The sequence below is a fragment of the Mirounga leonina genome, unplaced genomic scaffold (genome assembly GCF_011800145.1).
Source record: "Mirounga leonina isolate KUSES-001 unplaced genomic scaffold, KU_Mleo_1.0 Mir_224, whole genome shotgun sequence".
NCBI lineage: Eukaryota > Metazoa > Chordata > Mammalia > Carnivora > Phocidae > Mirounga > Mirounga leonina.
Genome location: NW_023270615.1, coordinates 2,598,361 through 2,615,738, shown reverse-complemented (window position 1 = coordinate 2,615,738; position 17,378 = coordinate 2,598,361). Strand labels below are relative to the sequence as shown.

General features: G+C 36.5%; 1 protein-coding gene across 3 annotated transcripts in view; it reads left to right on the top strand.

Moving 5' to 3' along the window:
* VPS13A (vacuolar protein sorting 13 homolog A) overlaps nt 1–17,378 on the top strand; it is a 266,825-nt gene that overhangs the window by 193,332 nt on the left and 56,115 nt on the right. For all 3 annotated transcript variants that reach the window (XM_035029011.1, XM_035029013.1, XM_035029012.1), the window contains 3 exons: nt 3,729–3,857; nt 4,264–4,397; nt 11,041–11,170. In XM_035029011.1, coding sequence (XP_034884902.1) covers nt 3,729–3,857; nt 4,264–4,397; nt 11,041–11,170 — 393 coding nt within the window. The remainder of the gene's footprint in view (nt 1–3,728; nt 3,858–4,263; nt 4,398–11,040; nt 11,171–17,378) is intronic.

The window sequence follows — 17,378 nt, the reverse complement described above, 5'->3', positions numbered from 1 at the left end:
CTTTGATGTTCTGTAGTCATACTACTATTTGTCCACATGTGGGTTCTTTTTGTATATCCTTCTTGAGACGCTGTACCCTGAGATTTGTGGATCAATCTTTCATACTTGCTGTATAATTTGCAACTGTTGTCTCCTTAATATTTTCTCTCCTTCGTCCTTCCATTTGCTTCTTCTTGGCCTTTAATCAAGACACATTCTAGACCTCCATATTCTATCTTCCATGTCTCTTAACATTTTTTTTTTTGTATTTTTCCATCTATATAACTCTCTTTGCTGCATTCTGGATAAATTCTACATGTATATCTTTAGTAAATTTTCACTTTTACTCTGTCTAAATTGCTAGTTAAGCCTTTCGTGAGTTTTTTATTTGAATATATTTCTAATTTTCAGAAGTTCCACCTTTTTTGAAGTCTGCCTGTTCATTCATTAATGAATATTTGTGTGTATTCCTTAGGTGCCTTGTGATACATCTGTTAAGAGAACCACAAGTCCCTGTGCTTCTGTAGTTTATGTTTCATTGGGGTAGAGGTTGTAGAAACAATAATATCATAATCAATTAACAAAATATATATGTTTAAAGGTGAAAAGTCTAGTCAGGGAAATGCAAATAAGACAGGTATGAATATGAAGAGTTCTAGCAAGCACAGGGTGGGCTATAATTTTATATAAGGTGGTCAAAGATAGGACTCATTGAGGTCATATTTGAGCAGACTTGTAGGAGATGTAGGAGGTAGCAGTTGCCAAGAGCTCAGCTGAGCTGCCATGTGTTAGAGTAGCTGATTAGGAAAACAACTCAAAATGAAAGTAACAGTTAACCTTTAGTCACTTACTGCCATAGGATAAGCAAGAGGCTAAACTGGAGAACGCACCAAACTCTCCCCACCCCATTCCACTTTGCCTATGGAAGAACATTGGTCAGGGGTCAGGTGGTTCAGCACAGACTTGGGAGTTGTGTCACTGTCAAGGGAGCCTTGAACAAAAGGCTCTTCCAGTTTGGACCTAGGAGATGAACAATGACAAGGGGGAAGAGCTAGGAGTAGAAAAGTACTGAACACTGAGAGAGAAAAAGCATCTTCAAGGTTCTCCCTATCTCTTTTTAAAGAGGTCTTGCAGGGAGGTTCCTCAAAGAGGCCTCTGAATGAAGGTACCTCAGGTAGGAATTCATATATGTGTAAATGCATGGCTGGAAGTGATGGTTGGGTCCTTGAGACTGCTGAACACTGACTGTGCACCTAGTCTGCTGTGAGGGGGGTGCAGCTTAGCCCTGTGAGCCTTGACGGATAAGGCCTTTGTAATTGCCTTTGGTGTGATGTGAAAAAAAAAAAAAAAAAAAAAACGTAGATTTTTAGCCAGGGACTATAATCCTCAGCCATGTGGATATCTGGGGAAAAAGAGCATTAGAGACAGAAGGATCAGCCAGGATTGATGCCCTGAAGTAGAAGGACTTTTGGCATGTTTGTGGGATAGCAAAAGAAGCCAATATTACTGGAGAGGGGAAAGTAGTGGAGAACGAGGCATAACAGTGATGAAGAGTAATCATGCAGAACTTTGGGAGCCATTGCAAAGATTCTAGCTTTTGCTCTGCGTGAAGTGAAGAGCTGTTAGATGGTTTTGTTTCTTTTTTTTAAGATTTTATTTATTTGAGAGCGAGAGAGCACATGAGAGGGGGGAGGGTCAGAGGAAGAAGCAGACTCCCTGCCGAGCAGGGAGCCCGATGCGGGACTCAATCCTGGGACTCCAGGATCATGACCTGAGCTGAAGGCAGTCGCTTAACCAACTGAGCCACCCAGGCGCCCCTGTTAGATGGTTTTGAACAGTGATTAGTAGGTTCTCAATAAATATTTGTTGAATGAATATATACTTTATTTTTGCAAGTGTTCCACGTGTACGTGTGCTCATTAAGTCTAGGATTCTTTGTTTGTTGGATGTAGAACTCTCTGTGTCCAAATGCTAAGACTCCCATCTCCAGCTTTGTTTTGCTTTAGATATTTTCTTTTTTTTTTTTTTTTTTAAAGATTTTATTTATTTATTTGAGACAGAGAGAATGAGAGACAGAGAGCACGAGAGGGAAGCGGGTCAGAGGGAGAAGCAGACTCCCTGCTGAGCAGGGAGCCCGATGCGGGACTCGATCCCGGGACTCCAGGATCATGACCTGAGCCGAAGGCAGTCGCCCAACCAACTGAGCCACCCAGGCGCCCACTTTAGATATTTTCTAGGTGTATCTTCTTCCATACTTAGAGTAGCTCTGTGTCTCGATTTGTATGTCATTGCAGATAACATTGTTAGGCCTTAGCTTTTTAAAAACCTAACATACAGTCTCTGTCTTTGAGCAGTTTATGTTTACATTAAGTACAATTACAACTGCATAACAACTTATTTTTTTATTTTACTTTCTCTGTTTCTTTTCTTTCTTTTTTTCAATTTCAGCTTTTCTTAAGATAAATTTTCTTGTGCTAGTTTAAAATTTTTACATTTCAGTTTGGCTTATAGTGGTCAACCTTGAGATGTTTAGTTGTGATTATGGCCTGTGTTGATTTGTTAAACTTGTTTAGATCTCTGTTTTCCCACTACAAAAGACAAGTATATTAGCACTTTCTCTAGTGGCAAGATTTTGAGCACATAACTCTTTAAAACAATACAGGGTTAAACCGGCTACCAGGGAGTAGCAGGCTTGGGAATATCCAGAAAGCACATCATTTTTAGTCTTCTCAGTTCCTCATGGGAAGTATGATACTTCAGTTAGTATTGCTGCTCCGTTGACTCTCCCACATAAGTTCCGTCTAGGTTGCAGGAAGCCCTGAGTGGGAGCCTTCTAAGCCTCTTACAGCCTTAACCGTGTCTCATGTCTAGTTCCATTAGTTACTTCTTAAAGTTGAATAAGGCTGGCTTTAACAAGCTAGGGCATTTGACTTTAACATCCAGGTTCCTCCTCCATTGCTCCAGGTCATGTCATGATGGGTATCACACATGAACAGTTGCACTGAAGTATGTGAAGTCATCGGTCTGGTTTGGGCCTATCACAGTAAGACAGGGTGTACAGAATAGTTTACAGACCACACTGCTCCTCCTTTTCTCTTAGCTCTTCTCTTTGTTTCTGCTCCTTTTGTCTGGACTTCTAGAACTCTCTTAGTGCGTTGACGGTCTCATGTTTTACTAGTTTGGATTCCAGATCACTGACATCGATGTTGTTCCCTAAGGTTCTGAGCCTATTTCCTACTCTGAACTTTAGATAATTCCTTTACTTTTTTTTTTTTTTTTTCCTTTATTGGACTTCTAGGACTCTGGATTCATGCATGACCTGGTTCAACATTTGCCTGTACTTTGGGTATTGTTTAGTTACCAAATGATACCCACAACCTGATTATGATTTTTAGAAACTGAACATACCCTTGTTTTAAACCGATGACTTGCTTCTTGGCTCAGCTTTTAAATGCTGATTTTTCAGCCCTCCTCTAGATGTCTGGACCACATTGAAATCTCTTCGCCAGCACTCTGCTTACCACAGCTCCTCAACTTCCCATCCGGCACTGCCTGTACTCGCGGTGCCCACAGGTGGTGACCCAGCTCTAAGTTGGCAGTTCATAGCTGTCTAGCCAAGCAACCCAATAACTAGAGCAGTGTTGGAAGACCTTTATTTTAAGTCTATCCTGATGGGTTTATTAAAGTGATAAAATTTTGATGATGAAAATTTTTTGTAAAAAAATAAATGTATGTAATATATGTTTTAGTGTATCCCCTTTTGGCCCGAGGATGCTTCTAATGCACTTCTTATTCAAGTTGAAAGAAATCAAGGCCCTCCCAAAAAGATACATTTTAACAAGCAAGCAAATTGTATTTTATTGCGTCTGGATAATGAGGTGGGTGATTTGTGTGTGTGTGTGTGTGTGTGTGTATGATTAGAGAAGCTATTATATACTTCCTCATAATTTTATTTGTATCTTTGATTTTTTTCCCTTTTCCCAAAACGGAACAAACATTTCTTTTTGTAAAGGGAAAAAGTACTAAAAAGAAACGGACATAAAATAATTTAATTGTTAAACAGAATGTTAGAGTGCCTAGAATACTAGAACATCTGGAATTGGACCCATCTGTATACACTAATTGAAATTCATGGTTTCCCAGATATGCAGTAGACAATCCTGACTTGCTTTCTTAATCATCAAAAAATGTATTAAATTATGAATAGTCCTATTAAATGTTATTAGTTAATATTCTTTGGAAAATGATCATGTAAGAGAATATTTTTCTTTTTTTTTTTCCTAGCTTGGAGGTATTATAGCAGAAGTTAATTTGGCTGAGCATTCTACAGTTATTACATTTTCAGATTATCATGATGGAGCAGCTCCATTCCTATTAATAAATCACACCAAGAGTGATATTGTTCAGTATAATCAAAGGTAAGAAGATTATCACACATACAGTATCCCCCTGATTCTAGCAGAGTCTAGGTGATGGGATATTGACTTTATGATGACTTCTTAAGAATATAAAACTGATGGGGTACCTGGGTGGCTCAGTTGGTTAAGTGTCTGACTTAGACTCAGATCGTGATCTCAGGATCCTGGGATCCAGCCCCATGTCTGGCTCTGTACTCCACAGGGAGCATCCATCTCCCTCTGCTCCTCCCTGCTGCTTGTGCTAACTCACACACACAGGCGAGTGTGCTCTCTCTCTCTCAAATAAATAAAACCTTTTATATATATGTATATATATATATATATATATAACACTGATAATGACACTAAAGCTATGTAAAACAATGTCCTCATTTTTTAAAAAAGGTGTATACTGAAGTATGGAGGGGTAAAACTGACCTTAATATATGTAGTTTACTTTTTAAAAATTGTGATGTAATTGACATAACCTTATGTTTCAGGAATGCAACATATTGATTTGATATTTGTATATATTGCACATTGATCACCACAGTTAAGTCTGATTAACATCCATCACCACACATAGTTACAAATATTTTTTCTTGCGATGAGAATTAAAATTTACTCTGTTCTCAGCTTTCAAATATACAATACAGTATTATTAACTATAGCCACCATGGTGTACATTACATCCCCATGATTATTTTATAACTGGAAGTTTGTACCTTTTGACCCCTTCACCTACTTCACACCCTATCCCCACCTCCCACCTCTAACAACCACTCTTTTTTTTTTTTTTTAATCTATGTGTTTGGATTTTTTTTTTTTTAAGATTTTATTTATTTATTTGACAGACAGTGAGAGAGGGAACACAGGCAGAGGGGGAGAGGGAGAAGCAGGCTCCCCGCTGAGCAGAGAGCCCGATGCAGGGCTCCATCCCAGGACCCTGGGATCATGACCTGAGCTGAAGGCAGACGCTTAACGACTGAGCCACCCAGGCGCCTCTGTTGTTTTCTTTTTATGTTTTTGGCTTTTTAGATCCCTCTTACAAATATATACAGGTCATACAGTGTTTGTCTTTCTCTGACTTACTTCACTTAGCATATGCCCTTGAGGTCCATCCATGTTGTCACAAATGGCAAGATTTTGTTCTTCTTTATGGATGAATAATAACCTGTTGTATATATACACCATATTTTCTTTATCCCTTCATCCATCGATGGATGCTTATGTTGTTTTCATGTCTTGGCTCTTGTAAATACGGCTAAAGTGATGTGGGGGTGCAGATTTCTTTTTGAGTTAGTGTTTTTATTTCCTTTGGATAAATATCCAGAGGTGGAATTGTTTGATCAAATGGCAGTTATATTTTCAATTTTTTGAGGAACCTCTGTTTTCTCTATTTTCCACAGTGGCTGCACCAGTTTACATCCCCACCAGCAGTCATTCTCATTAACACTTCTTGTCTTTTCTTGATAATAGCCATTCCAGTAGGTCTGAGGTGATATCTCATTGTGATTTTGATTTGCATTTCCCTGATGATTATGGCATTCATTACTTTGAAATGCTTCAAAAAAAAAATGGAAGAACTGAAGCAAGTATGGCAAAAGCTTGATCATTGTAGAATCTGGTGAAGAAATGTCAGGGTTTATCATAAGAACTTAGTCTATTTTTTACATTTTTCATATTTTTAATGAACATAATGTAAATATTGAAACTTTAGGTTTTTTTCAAACAGTAGATACCCTCTTCTTGCTGGTGGGTGTGGGAGGAAAGGACTGCTACCTTTTTAAGCTTCCCTAAAGACTGTATCTAAATCTTGATTTTTTTTTCCAGGATTACTCTTAACATCACTTGTTTCAACTTGCTATGATATCATATCCTCCTAGTACCATGACCATTTATGTAACTTTCTGTTCCTCTTCTTATTTGGTCCCAGCCTCTCTTGAATTTATTTTGTCTGCTCTTTTTGTTTTCATCTGTTGCTTGTCAGTGAGCCTATATTTATGAGTTCATTTATGCTTTCCTTCCACTGCTAATGTACACTTCTAGCCACTGGTTAAAATCAAATAAGTATTGAGTAAGGACCATAAGGCTGGACTAGCAAGTATCTAGAACTTCTGCTGCCCTATCAGTTCTCTCATTTATGGAAGATGTTGAGAAACAGGAAAGCCTGTGTTCTATGATTATCCCTATTATAAAAATAATGGATTGATCATAACCGATGAAAATAAATAATTTCTGGGCGCCTGGGTGGCTCAGTTGGTTAAGCGACTGCCTTCGGCTCAGGTCATGATCCTGGAGTCCCGGGATCGAGTTGCACATCGGGCTCCCTGCTCAGCTGGGGGTCTGCTTCTCCCTCTGACCCTCTTCCCTCTCGTGCTCTCTGTCTCCCATTCTCTCTCTCAAATAAATAAATAAAAATAAAATCTTTAAAAAAAAAAAAAAAAGAAAATTTCTTATTTGCCCTTCAATCCATGTACCCCCAAGTAGCCTTTCTCATAGTGTTAACAGAATTAAGACCTACAGAGAATGACTCGAGTAACTCTTTTTTCCATTCACTCAAGGATAGTGTATGGCTGGTAACATTTTAGATCCACACGGAGGAGCGAAGTTATTTCTTTATATACTATGAATGATGTAGGGCATCATAGTTTCTCTGACAACTGGTTGAGCCTGGCTGAAGCTGAACTAGAGACTTCTCAGTCTTGTCTGTGGCCTTGACCTTGCAGTTGTCTTCATACAGTTCAGATATTAAGTGTTTAGAAATCTTACCTATTCCACTGTTAAAATTGCGAAAGTAAGGGATATGGGAGAAGCTGGAATGTTATCCTATTTTGAAATTCTGAAACCTAAAAAAATTGCAACCTTAATGGAAATTTATAAAATTAACAACCTGCAGTAACAAACACTAGATTTAGATTTAGAATTATTTGTAGTTATTAAATCAAGAACCTGAAACTGTGGTTTAAAAGAATATTGAAGGGCTCCTGGGTGGTGCAGTCGGTTATGCATCTGACTCTTGGTTTCAACTCTGGTCGTGATCTCAGGGTCGTGAGTCCGGCTCCCTGCTCAGTGCAGAATCTGCTTGGGATTCTCTCTCTTCTTCTTCCTTTGCCCCTCCCCCACACCCGTTGTCAAATAAACAAACAAATTCATTCATTCATTAATTCCAGAGTCCTGTGTGCCAGTGATCCCCCAATCACTTACTCCAACATGAACCACTTCTCTTGAGCTTCAGGCTGCTACCTCCTCCTCATTATCACATAATTAGTAGTTGTAATATTCTGATAATTAATAATATCACATACTTAATAAATCACAAACTATTTCTTTTTAAATCTCCTCTTGTCTAGTCTTTCCTGTAATTATTGTAGTCCAAACTCCCAAATTTCTTGTTTGAGTAGATTTTTTTATCTGTATCTCTATAGCCTTGTCTCTACTAAATCCCCCATTTGCCACCAGAGGTAGGTTTCCAAAAACACTAAATATAGTCCTGTCTCTCTCTTATTTAAAGTTTTTTAGTGACTTTCCATTTCTTTTAAAATAAAATGTTTCTAGGCTACTTTTCTCAACATTTTTCTTTCCCCATACTTAAGACAAGCTCAAGTCTTTGTTTCCTGAATGCTCTCTGTCCTTCCATGTGTTTTCACCTTTTGGTGCTCCTTTCTGCCAGAAAAGCTCCCAATGCCTGTGATCCCTTCCCTCACTACCTTAATCTATGCACCAGTTTTCAGTTGTACCTTTTTTGCGGATGTAGATTAAAGCATTTGTCACATTGCATTGTCATTGGCTTGTGAGTTTAAGACTGTACACATGTATAGTTAACATTCTGAGGACTGTGATTTTATTTTCTTTGAATTCCCGCTGCCTAAGATAAATTGAGATGAATTTTCTTTGTAAGAAATATTCTGCAGTGAGTTAAACAAGATTACAATTTCTATGAATTAAAAGCATTTCTAGATATTTTTAAACCAACTTCTCGTTTATTACATCTGATATTTTTTTCATGGAATAAACAATAACCATAGGGCTATTTTCTCCTCTGATTTTCCTTTCTTGGCTTTGTTGTTGTTGTTCATATGGTGGTTGTTTCCTGCAGATAAAAATTATAGCTGTCACTTTTCTTAATTCCATAGAAAAATTGTGAAAAGAAAACCATAATTCTGAAATCCCAGCACTGTCGACATTTTTTTTTAACACTGTCAACATTTTGTTGCATTTCTTATCACACTGTTTTACTGTTGCTATCCATCTATCTGTATTTCTGAATATCTATATTTCTGTTTTTAATAGCTATTGTGAGCATGTAAATTTGCTTTAAAACAGTTTTTAATAAATGCTTGATATCCCATCATTTAGATGCATTATAAATATTCTGGAATTTTGGAAATATTTTGGAATTTGAATTTTAGGTATTGTCTAATTGTGTGATGTTAGAATCTGTCTCTTTTAATAAAGACCTCTAACCCATTTGTAGTCCTTCTAATAACTAAAGATTCCTTGCCTTTTTTTGGTAATACAGATTATTTTCTTCTAATGATGATTTGGAAAATACACATTCTGTTTTTGTTGTAGATAATTACTTTTTTGTTTTTGAGGATTTCGATGCATTTTAAATTTTGAGTGAAACAGAATCTACTAATTGACCCAAGGGGGAGAAAATGGAATACTTGCACATTTTCAGCTTCTCTTTCCGAATTCCCAGTTTCTTATGAATATAATTTGGAAGTTTTGACTCAAATTATATAAAATGCTTAGTTTTTCAAAAATGTGTTTATTCAAGGCTTTTTTTTTTTTTAAAGATTTTATTTATTTATTTGAGAGAGAGAGCACATGGGGGGGGGGTCAGAGGGAGAAGCAGACTCCCTGCTGAGCAGGGAGCCTGATTGCAGGACTCTTGTCCAGGGACTCCAGGATCATGACCTGAGCCGAAGGCAGTCGCTTAACCAACTGAGCCACCCAGGTGCCTGCTTTTTTGGCTTTTGACAAGTTGATTTGACTAGTTGCTTAATATTTTTATATCCCAATTTTTTTTAAGTTTTATTTATTTAAATTATTTTATTTTTTTTTTAGATTTTATTTATTTGAGAGAGAGAGACAGAGATAGTGAGAGAGCACAAGTGGGGAGGAGAGGGAGAAGCAGGCTCCCCACAGAGCAGGGATCCTGATGCGGGCTCGATCCCAGGACCTTGGGACCATGACCTGAGCTGAAGGCAGACGCTTAACCGACTGAGCCACCCAGGCGCCCAAGTTTTATTTATTTAAGTAATGGCTACATCTAATATAAGGTTTGAACTCAGGACTCCAAGGTCAAGAGCCAGACCATCTTTCAACTGAGCCAGCCAGGTGACGCTATATCCCAGTTCTTAAAATTTTATTTTAAGTCCTCTCTGGCTTGGTTGGAAAAAGACTTTGAGTTACTTTTTCAGTAGGAGTTTGTGGGTAATATGTTATTGCTTGTTTGAGAATGTCTTACTCTTGCAAATTAATGACAATTTGACATAAAATTTTAAGTCCTAACTTCTTTTCTCAAAATTGTGTAGACATTGCTCCATTGTTTTCTGGCATTCAGTATTATAGAAAAATGTGAGACCAGTCTTATTTTTCTTTGTGGGTAAACTGTGATTTTCCTAGATGTTTATGGGCAGATTTCTGTATGTTTTCTTAAAACTTAAACTTTTTACAAAGATATGTCTAGGATGATATTCCATTTTCATTAATTTTTGTGTCTTGTCCTGCCATTGAGTTTCCGGAGTCAGCTGCTGCTTCAGCTCAGAAAAGTTACATTCTATTATTTCTTTGGTTTGTATCTTCTCCAATTTTTTGCTTTTCTGGAAATTATTTTGTGAGTTGATTGAATTTCTTAGATTTATATGCCATGTCTTTTTTTTAAGATTTTATTTATTTATTTGACAGAGACATAGCGAGAGAGGGAACACAAGCAGAGGGAGGGGCAGAGGGAGAAGCAGGCTTCCTGCCGAGCAGGGAGCCTGATGCGAGGCTCGATCCCAGGACCCTGGGATCATGACCTGAGCCGAAGGCAGTCGCTTAACCAACTGAGCCATCCAGGCGCCCCATAGGCCATGTCTTAAGATTTAAAAAAATAATAATTTAGCTGTCTTGTTTTTGCCAGAATAAGACCAATACTTAGAAAAGAGTTCCCAATTAAATTCTCTCAAATTTAGTATAGATAATAGTTGGAATGGTTTTCTTCCACAATTCATTTGCATTAAAACAAAAGTTCAAAGAAGTTTCAAAAATGGGGACACCTGGGTGGCTCAGTCAGCTAAGCGTCTGCTCAGGGCATGATCCCGGGGTTCTGGGATCGAGCCCTGCATCAGGTTCCCTGCTCAGTGGGGAGCTTGCTTCTCCCTCTGCCTCTGCTCCCCTGCTTGTGCTCGCTCTCAAATAAATAAAATCTTTAAGAAAAAAGTTTCAAAAACATGAAACTCTTTATTTTCTAAGTGGGACAAATGTTTCCCTTGAAATATTCTCATTTTCTTAGAAAACCTCTTTTTAATTGTATAAGGAAAAAAAATTTCAGTCTACTCTTAATAAGAACTATCACAAATCTCAATGAGTGGACTCCGAATTAAGTGTTATTTTAGATTCTTTATACATTCATATGTTTGCACTTAATGCATATTTTTACTATTTATGATAGTTCTCTCAGTGAAATAGAAGATTCCCTCCCTCCTGGAAAAGCAGTATTTTATACATGGGCTGATCCAGTGGGCTCTAGAAAGCTGAAGTGGAGATGTGGAAAAAGCCATGGTGAAGTAACACAAAAGGATGTACGTATGGGGTTGAGTATTACTGTTCTAAACATCTTTTTTTTTTTTTAAAGATATTCTCTTCCGGCTTTGCTATTTATAAGGCCTGCTTTGTGTCTGTACTTTTAAACAACTGCCAAAGATTTTTTCTTTTTTTAAGTTTCAGGAGTAGAATTGAGTGATTCATCACTTACATGTAACACCCAGGGTTCATTACCAGTGCCCTCCTTAATCCCCATCACCCATCTAACCCATCCCCCTCCAGCAGCCCTCAGTTTGTTCTCTAAAGTCTGTTTTATGGTTTGCCTCTTTTTTCCCCCTTCATTTGTTTTGTTTCTTTAATTCCACATATGAATGAAATCACATGGTATTTGTCTTTCTCTGACTTACTTCGCTAAGCATAATATAGTCTCTAAGCAGCAGAAAGAGAAATCAAGGAATTGGTTCGCATTTATAATTGCATCAAACACCGTAAGATACATAGGAATAAACCTAACCAGAGAGGTAAAAGATCTGTATATCTTATCAAAAAAAGTGAAGATGACACAAAGAAATAGTAAAACATTCCATGCTCATGGATTAGAACCAAATACTGTTTTTAAAAAAAAAATGCCGAAGATTTTAAAAGGAGTATTCAAATTTTAACCAAAACATTTAAAACCAGAAGAGGTCCTGTATGGCTACATCATTATTTGCTGCTGTTACGTTATAAAAGGTACACTAGGCTTAGGTAAGGTGCTTTCAGCATTTGTCTCATAAACAGTATTGCACTGACAGTCATTTTAGGTCAATGTGGCTTCTGTGAGGATCATTTTAGGGACCCACTAAGGAATTTATTTTTGAGTGGTTTATTATAATGATAAAGTTATGTATAAACATTTTCCAGTAACATTTTGAATGACTTTGAGAAATTCTTATTAAAATGTTATTAGTCAGGATGCCCAGTGGCTCATTCAGTTAAGTGTCTGCCTTCGGATCAGGTCATGATCCCGGGGTCCTGGGATTGAGCCCGACGTGGGGCTCCCTGCTCAGCGGGAAGTCTGCTTCTCTCTCTCCCTCTGCCTGCAGCTCCCCCTGCTTGTGCATGCATGCACGCTCTCTCTCTCTCTTTCTCTCTCCCCCTCTGTCAAATAAAATCTTTAAAAAAAAAAATTCTTGAGATAGATACTATGTTAGTCTGGTTGGGCTGCCATGACAGAATACCTTAGTCTGGGTGGCTTAAACCACACAAATTTATTTCTCAGAGTTTGAGAGCTGGAAGCCCAAGATCAAAGTGCCAGCATGGTCAGGTTCTGGTGAACCTGATGAGGACTCTTCTTGACTTGCAGTTGACCACCCTCTCACTCTGTCCTCACGTGGTGGAGAGAGAAGGAGTGAACTCTCTGGTATCTCTTAGCAGGATACTAATCTTGTTGGATCAGAGCCCTAACCCCTCCTTTATGATGTCATTTAACCTTAACTACCTCCATAAAGGCCCTGTGTCCAAAAGAGTCACATTGGAGGTTGGGACTTGAACATAAGACTTTGGGGGAGTGAGGGGACACAATCGAGTTAATAGCAGATACTGAGATCAGTGGTTTTCAGATTTTCCTTTTATATGAAGTCACTTAAAGGCACAAATTTCCCTCCAAAAAACGGCATTAGTTTTATCTCACAAATTTTGATGTACTTTATATTTATTATCCTTTAGTTCAAAATATTTTCTAAATTTCATTTGTATTTATTTTTATATCCATATATATATTTTGTTTTTAATATTTTACATATTTTTTATTTTGTGTTTTGTTTTTTTTTTTATATTTTGGTTTCATGGCTCCTTAGGTCATTGCTTAGTTTTCAAAAAGTAAGGGAATTTCCTAATTACGTTCATTGATTTCTAACTTAATTCCACTGTGATTTGAGAACATACTCTGATTCGGTCCTGAAATTTATTGAGATAGATATTGTGGGCCAGATTTTGTGTAGTCATTTTGTGCATATTTCATGTATATTTAAAAAGAATATTCTGTAGTTGTTGGTTACAATATTCTATATATGTCAATTTCAAGTTTATTATTATTGTTTAAATCTTCTAGCTCATTAGGTTTTTTGCATGTTTGCTTGTAGCATTGTATTTAAAATCTCTTGTAGATACATACTTTCATCTTTTAGTTTTTTAATTTTGGCTTTTATATTTTGAAACTGTGATTAGGTTGATAAAAATTTAGAATTGTTATATTTTCCTGGTAGGTTGATCATTTTAATCATGCATCATTAGTATATAATATTGCAGTGCCCACCATTGTATCTTTTTAGATTTAAACATTTAGACTCTCCAAACTATCACAGACTACAGTCTGCAACTGCCTACACAGAAAGATACAGGTCAGGAAGCAAAGCTTGCCAGCCGGGAGCATCACACATTTTGCCTACCAGTTAAGGAAGCATTCTCTTTGGTCACCTGCAATGACAGTTTTCTTGTGATGGAACAAGGCTCACTTGGGTGTGTTATGAGCCACTTTGACCTACACGCCCTATTCCACAATAGCACATATCTCTTGTAACAACCCATGACCATAGCTTATATGTGTTCTGCAAGGAATGTATAGACATCATCACACTAAAAGAAATTTGTAGCTTTTAGTGCTACTACAACATGCATTCTTGACTTACTAAAACCTGCTGTAAACTAGTACTGGTACTAATTTCCCAATAATATGAGGACTTTGGAACTCTTACTCCATTTACCCTCTTTAATCTTATGTACTGTTGTGTGTTTTATTTCTAAATATATACTAAATCCCATAAGAAGTATTATTACTGCTTTCTGCAACTAATAATGCATTTAAATTAACTCACATGTTTTCCTTTCTTCCATTTTTCCGAACTGCCTCTCCATGTTTCCATTTGTGTTAATTTTTCTTCTCTTCAGTATTTTTCTAATGCGAGTCGACAGCTGACAAATTGTCTTTCAGTTTCATTTGTCTAGAAATGTCTTTATTTTGTCCCTTTTTTTTTGTAGGATATTTATGCTGGATGTCAAATTTCAGAGTTGGCACTTGTTTTTTTCTTCACCTTAGGACTCCAGTATTACAAAAATATTAGACCTTTTCACCATGTCCCTTGTGATTTTCATGTGATATTCTATATTGTTTCATCCTTTTCTCTCTGACCTTCAGTATGAATATCTTTTTCTGACCTTTCACTAGACGTCTCTTGTGGTGTCTAATCTCTTAAAGTCATCCATTGAGTTCTTAACTTTAATTATTGAAATGATCAGTTCTAGGATTTCTTTTTAGAAGTTTTGTTTCAAAATTCTCTACCTTGTTACATTGAATATATATATTTTTTAAAGATTTTATTTATTTATTTGACAGAGAGACAGCAAGAGAGGGAACACAAGCAGGGGGAGTGGGAGAGGGAGAAGCAGGCTTCCTGCTGAGCAGAGAGCCCGATGGGGGCTTGATCCCAGGACCCTCGGATCATGACCTGAGCCGAAGGCAGACACTTGATGACTGAGCCACCCAGGTGCCCCTACACTGAATATATTAGTTGTAGCTATTTTAAAGCCTATCTGATAATCTGATATCTAGATCTCTTGTGGATACTGTTATATCTTCTCTTTTTTTTTTCTTAGTGTTCACTCATATATATTCCTTAAATGCATGTTTAATTTTGACTATGTGCTGGACATAGTATATGAAAAGTTTTAGCAACAGTTTTAGGCACTGTATAGTATCCCTTTTTTCTTGAGAAGAAATGGTTTTGCCTTTGTCAGGCAGCTGGTCTGGGGGGTGGATTACCTTAATCTAAAGGAGGATTGAAATGATTTGAATCTAGTCTTCAATCCTTGTAAGAACTAGTCTACTTTGAGTTCACCCTGCCACCTAGAGTATAGCCCTTTGGGGACTCAACTAAAAGCCTAAGCTGTTGACCCCTTCTTTTTTTTATGCCCTATATTCCAGCTTTAATCCTTCCATTTCCATGAGACTATGCAATATTTTTCTGATTTTCTTAACTTCTCAGTGTCTGCTTCTACTTTTAGAATTGGCAGTTGGCTTTTTGAGAATTCCTTCTCACTCAGATCTTGGCTTCATTAATCCTACTGTCTTGGTAGCCTTGCTGTCTTTTCAAACACATTATCCTCTTTATATTTTGTCTAGTGAAAGTTCTTGTTCTTAGCAAGAGGGTTGGTCTAGAGATCACCTACTCATCAACTGCTAGAGCAGTAACTCATGGTATCTTTTCAAAATTAAGCTTGTTAGCATATTGGGAGTGTTACGGCATTTTGTGTATTGATTTTGTATGCAGAAAACTCACTGAATTCCCTTATTAATATTACTTGTTTTTTATTTTTCTATATGGGCAGTCATGACTCAAATAATGAGAGTTTTGTTTTCCCCTTTTCAGTCCTTTCATCTTTAATTTCTTTTTGCCTTACTGGACTGGTTAGGATCTTTAATATACTATTGAGTGAAAGTGGTGTTTGCAAATATTTTTGCCTTATATATGATCTTAAATTACATACCTTCAACATTTTGCCTTCAAATATGATCTTTGCCAAAGTTTGGTATTTTCTTTTTTTGGAGGACAGTTTGATAAGAGGTTAAAAAAAAAAGCAAAACTCCTCATCTACTCTTCTGTTTGCCAAAGATTTTTATTATGGCTGGATATTGAGTTTTATAAAATGTTTTCTCCCAAATAGGTGCTGTTTTATTTGCATAACTTTTTTCTTGCAAACAGCCATCTTGAGTCACTTTAATTCCTCCTGTAGAATTTCCTACAGGAGTGAGTCCTTGTTGATGGTGAAATTTAGTAGTTTTTGTCTTTAGGCAACTTTATTTTGTACTTACTGAAGGATATTTTTGCTGAGTAAGGAATTCTGGGTTGAGGGTCATTTTCTCTTAGTATATTGATATATTTTTCCATTGTATTCTAGTTTTGCTGTTGTGGAGTCCAGTGTAGATTTTTTTGTCTTTTGATGTATTTGAGAAGGCTGCCTGTAATTGGCCTAATTTTAATTTTTTAATTCTTGGTTATTAGAATTTATTCAGGAAGAATGATTTTATTTTATATAAATAATCTTATTTGATCTTTTGATTAGTACTTTTGCATATTTATATCATAATGCTAGTTAAACTTTATAAAGATAAATCTGAAATCCACTTCAGAATATTAGGACTTCAGAATTATTTGGAAATAAATTAGTTGTCTTATTTTTCATTGTAGTTTTAGTGCTATGTATTTTATTTTAGCAAGTATTATAAATAGATTAAGTACTGACTTTATGGTAGCAATTCCACTTTTTAAATTCACTGTATTATAACATGAATGTGTATGATACAGTATGTCCCCCGCCATCTCATACCCCCAGTGGATGCTCAAAACCACTGATAGTACCAAGCCATATATAAACCATGTTTTTTCCTATGCATACATACCTGTGATAAAGTTTAATTTATAAATTAGGCACAGTGAGGGATTAAAAACAAAAACTAATAATAAAATGAAACAATTATTTACTGTAATAAAAGTCCTATGAATGTGGTCTCTCTCTCTCTCAAAATACTTTGTACTCGCCCTTATGATGATGATGTGAGATGATAAAATGCATAGATGGGTGAGATGAAATGAGATGAAAGACGTAGGCGTTGGGATGTAATATTAGACTACTACCGATCTTCCGACCATATGTCAGAAGGAGGATCATCTGCTTCTGGAATGTGGTTGACCACAAGTAGCTGAAACTATGGAATGCAAAACCATAGAGAAGGGGGACTACTGTATATTAAAATTTCCTATTGATCAGAATATTCACTAGAATATTGACCAAAAATTCATGGCTGACTGTTTATTATTAGAATTTGCTATTATCTTGTCATTGAACTTCAAGACCCTGATATTAACACAATGCTTATAAATAAGGGCTTCCTGCAGAATTAACCATGTGGTGAATATCTGTGCTTTATAGAGCATGCAACTGAAGTGTCAGATATTTTTTATCCTATTTCTGACTGAACAACTTTTAACATGTAACACATTGATTGGTCTTAGAATAAAGCAAAGAAAATAATATTTTGTGTTATTAGTCTACTAAGGAAGACTAAATTTTTTTAAGATGTTGAAAGAACAATAACAGTTAACCTGTCTTCCTGATTAATAACTTCATAATAATAATGGCAGAGGCTAACATCAACTGATTTTAATTATGTAAATTTCTGAATGTTATACAAATACTAATTCATTTAGT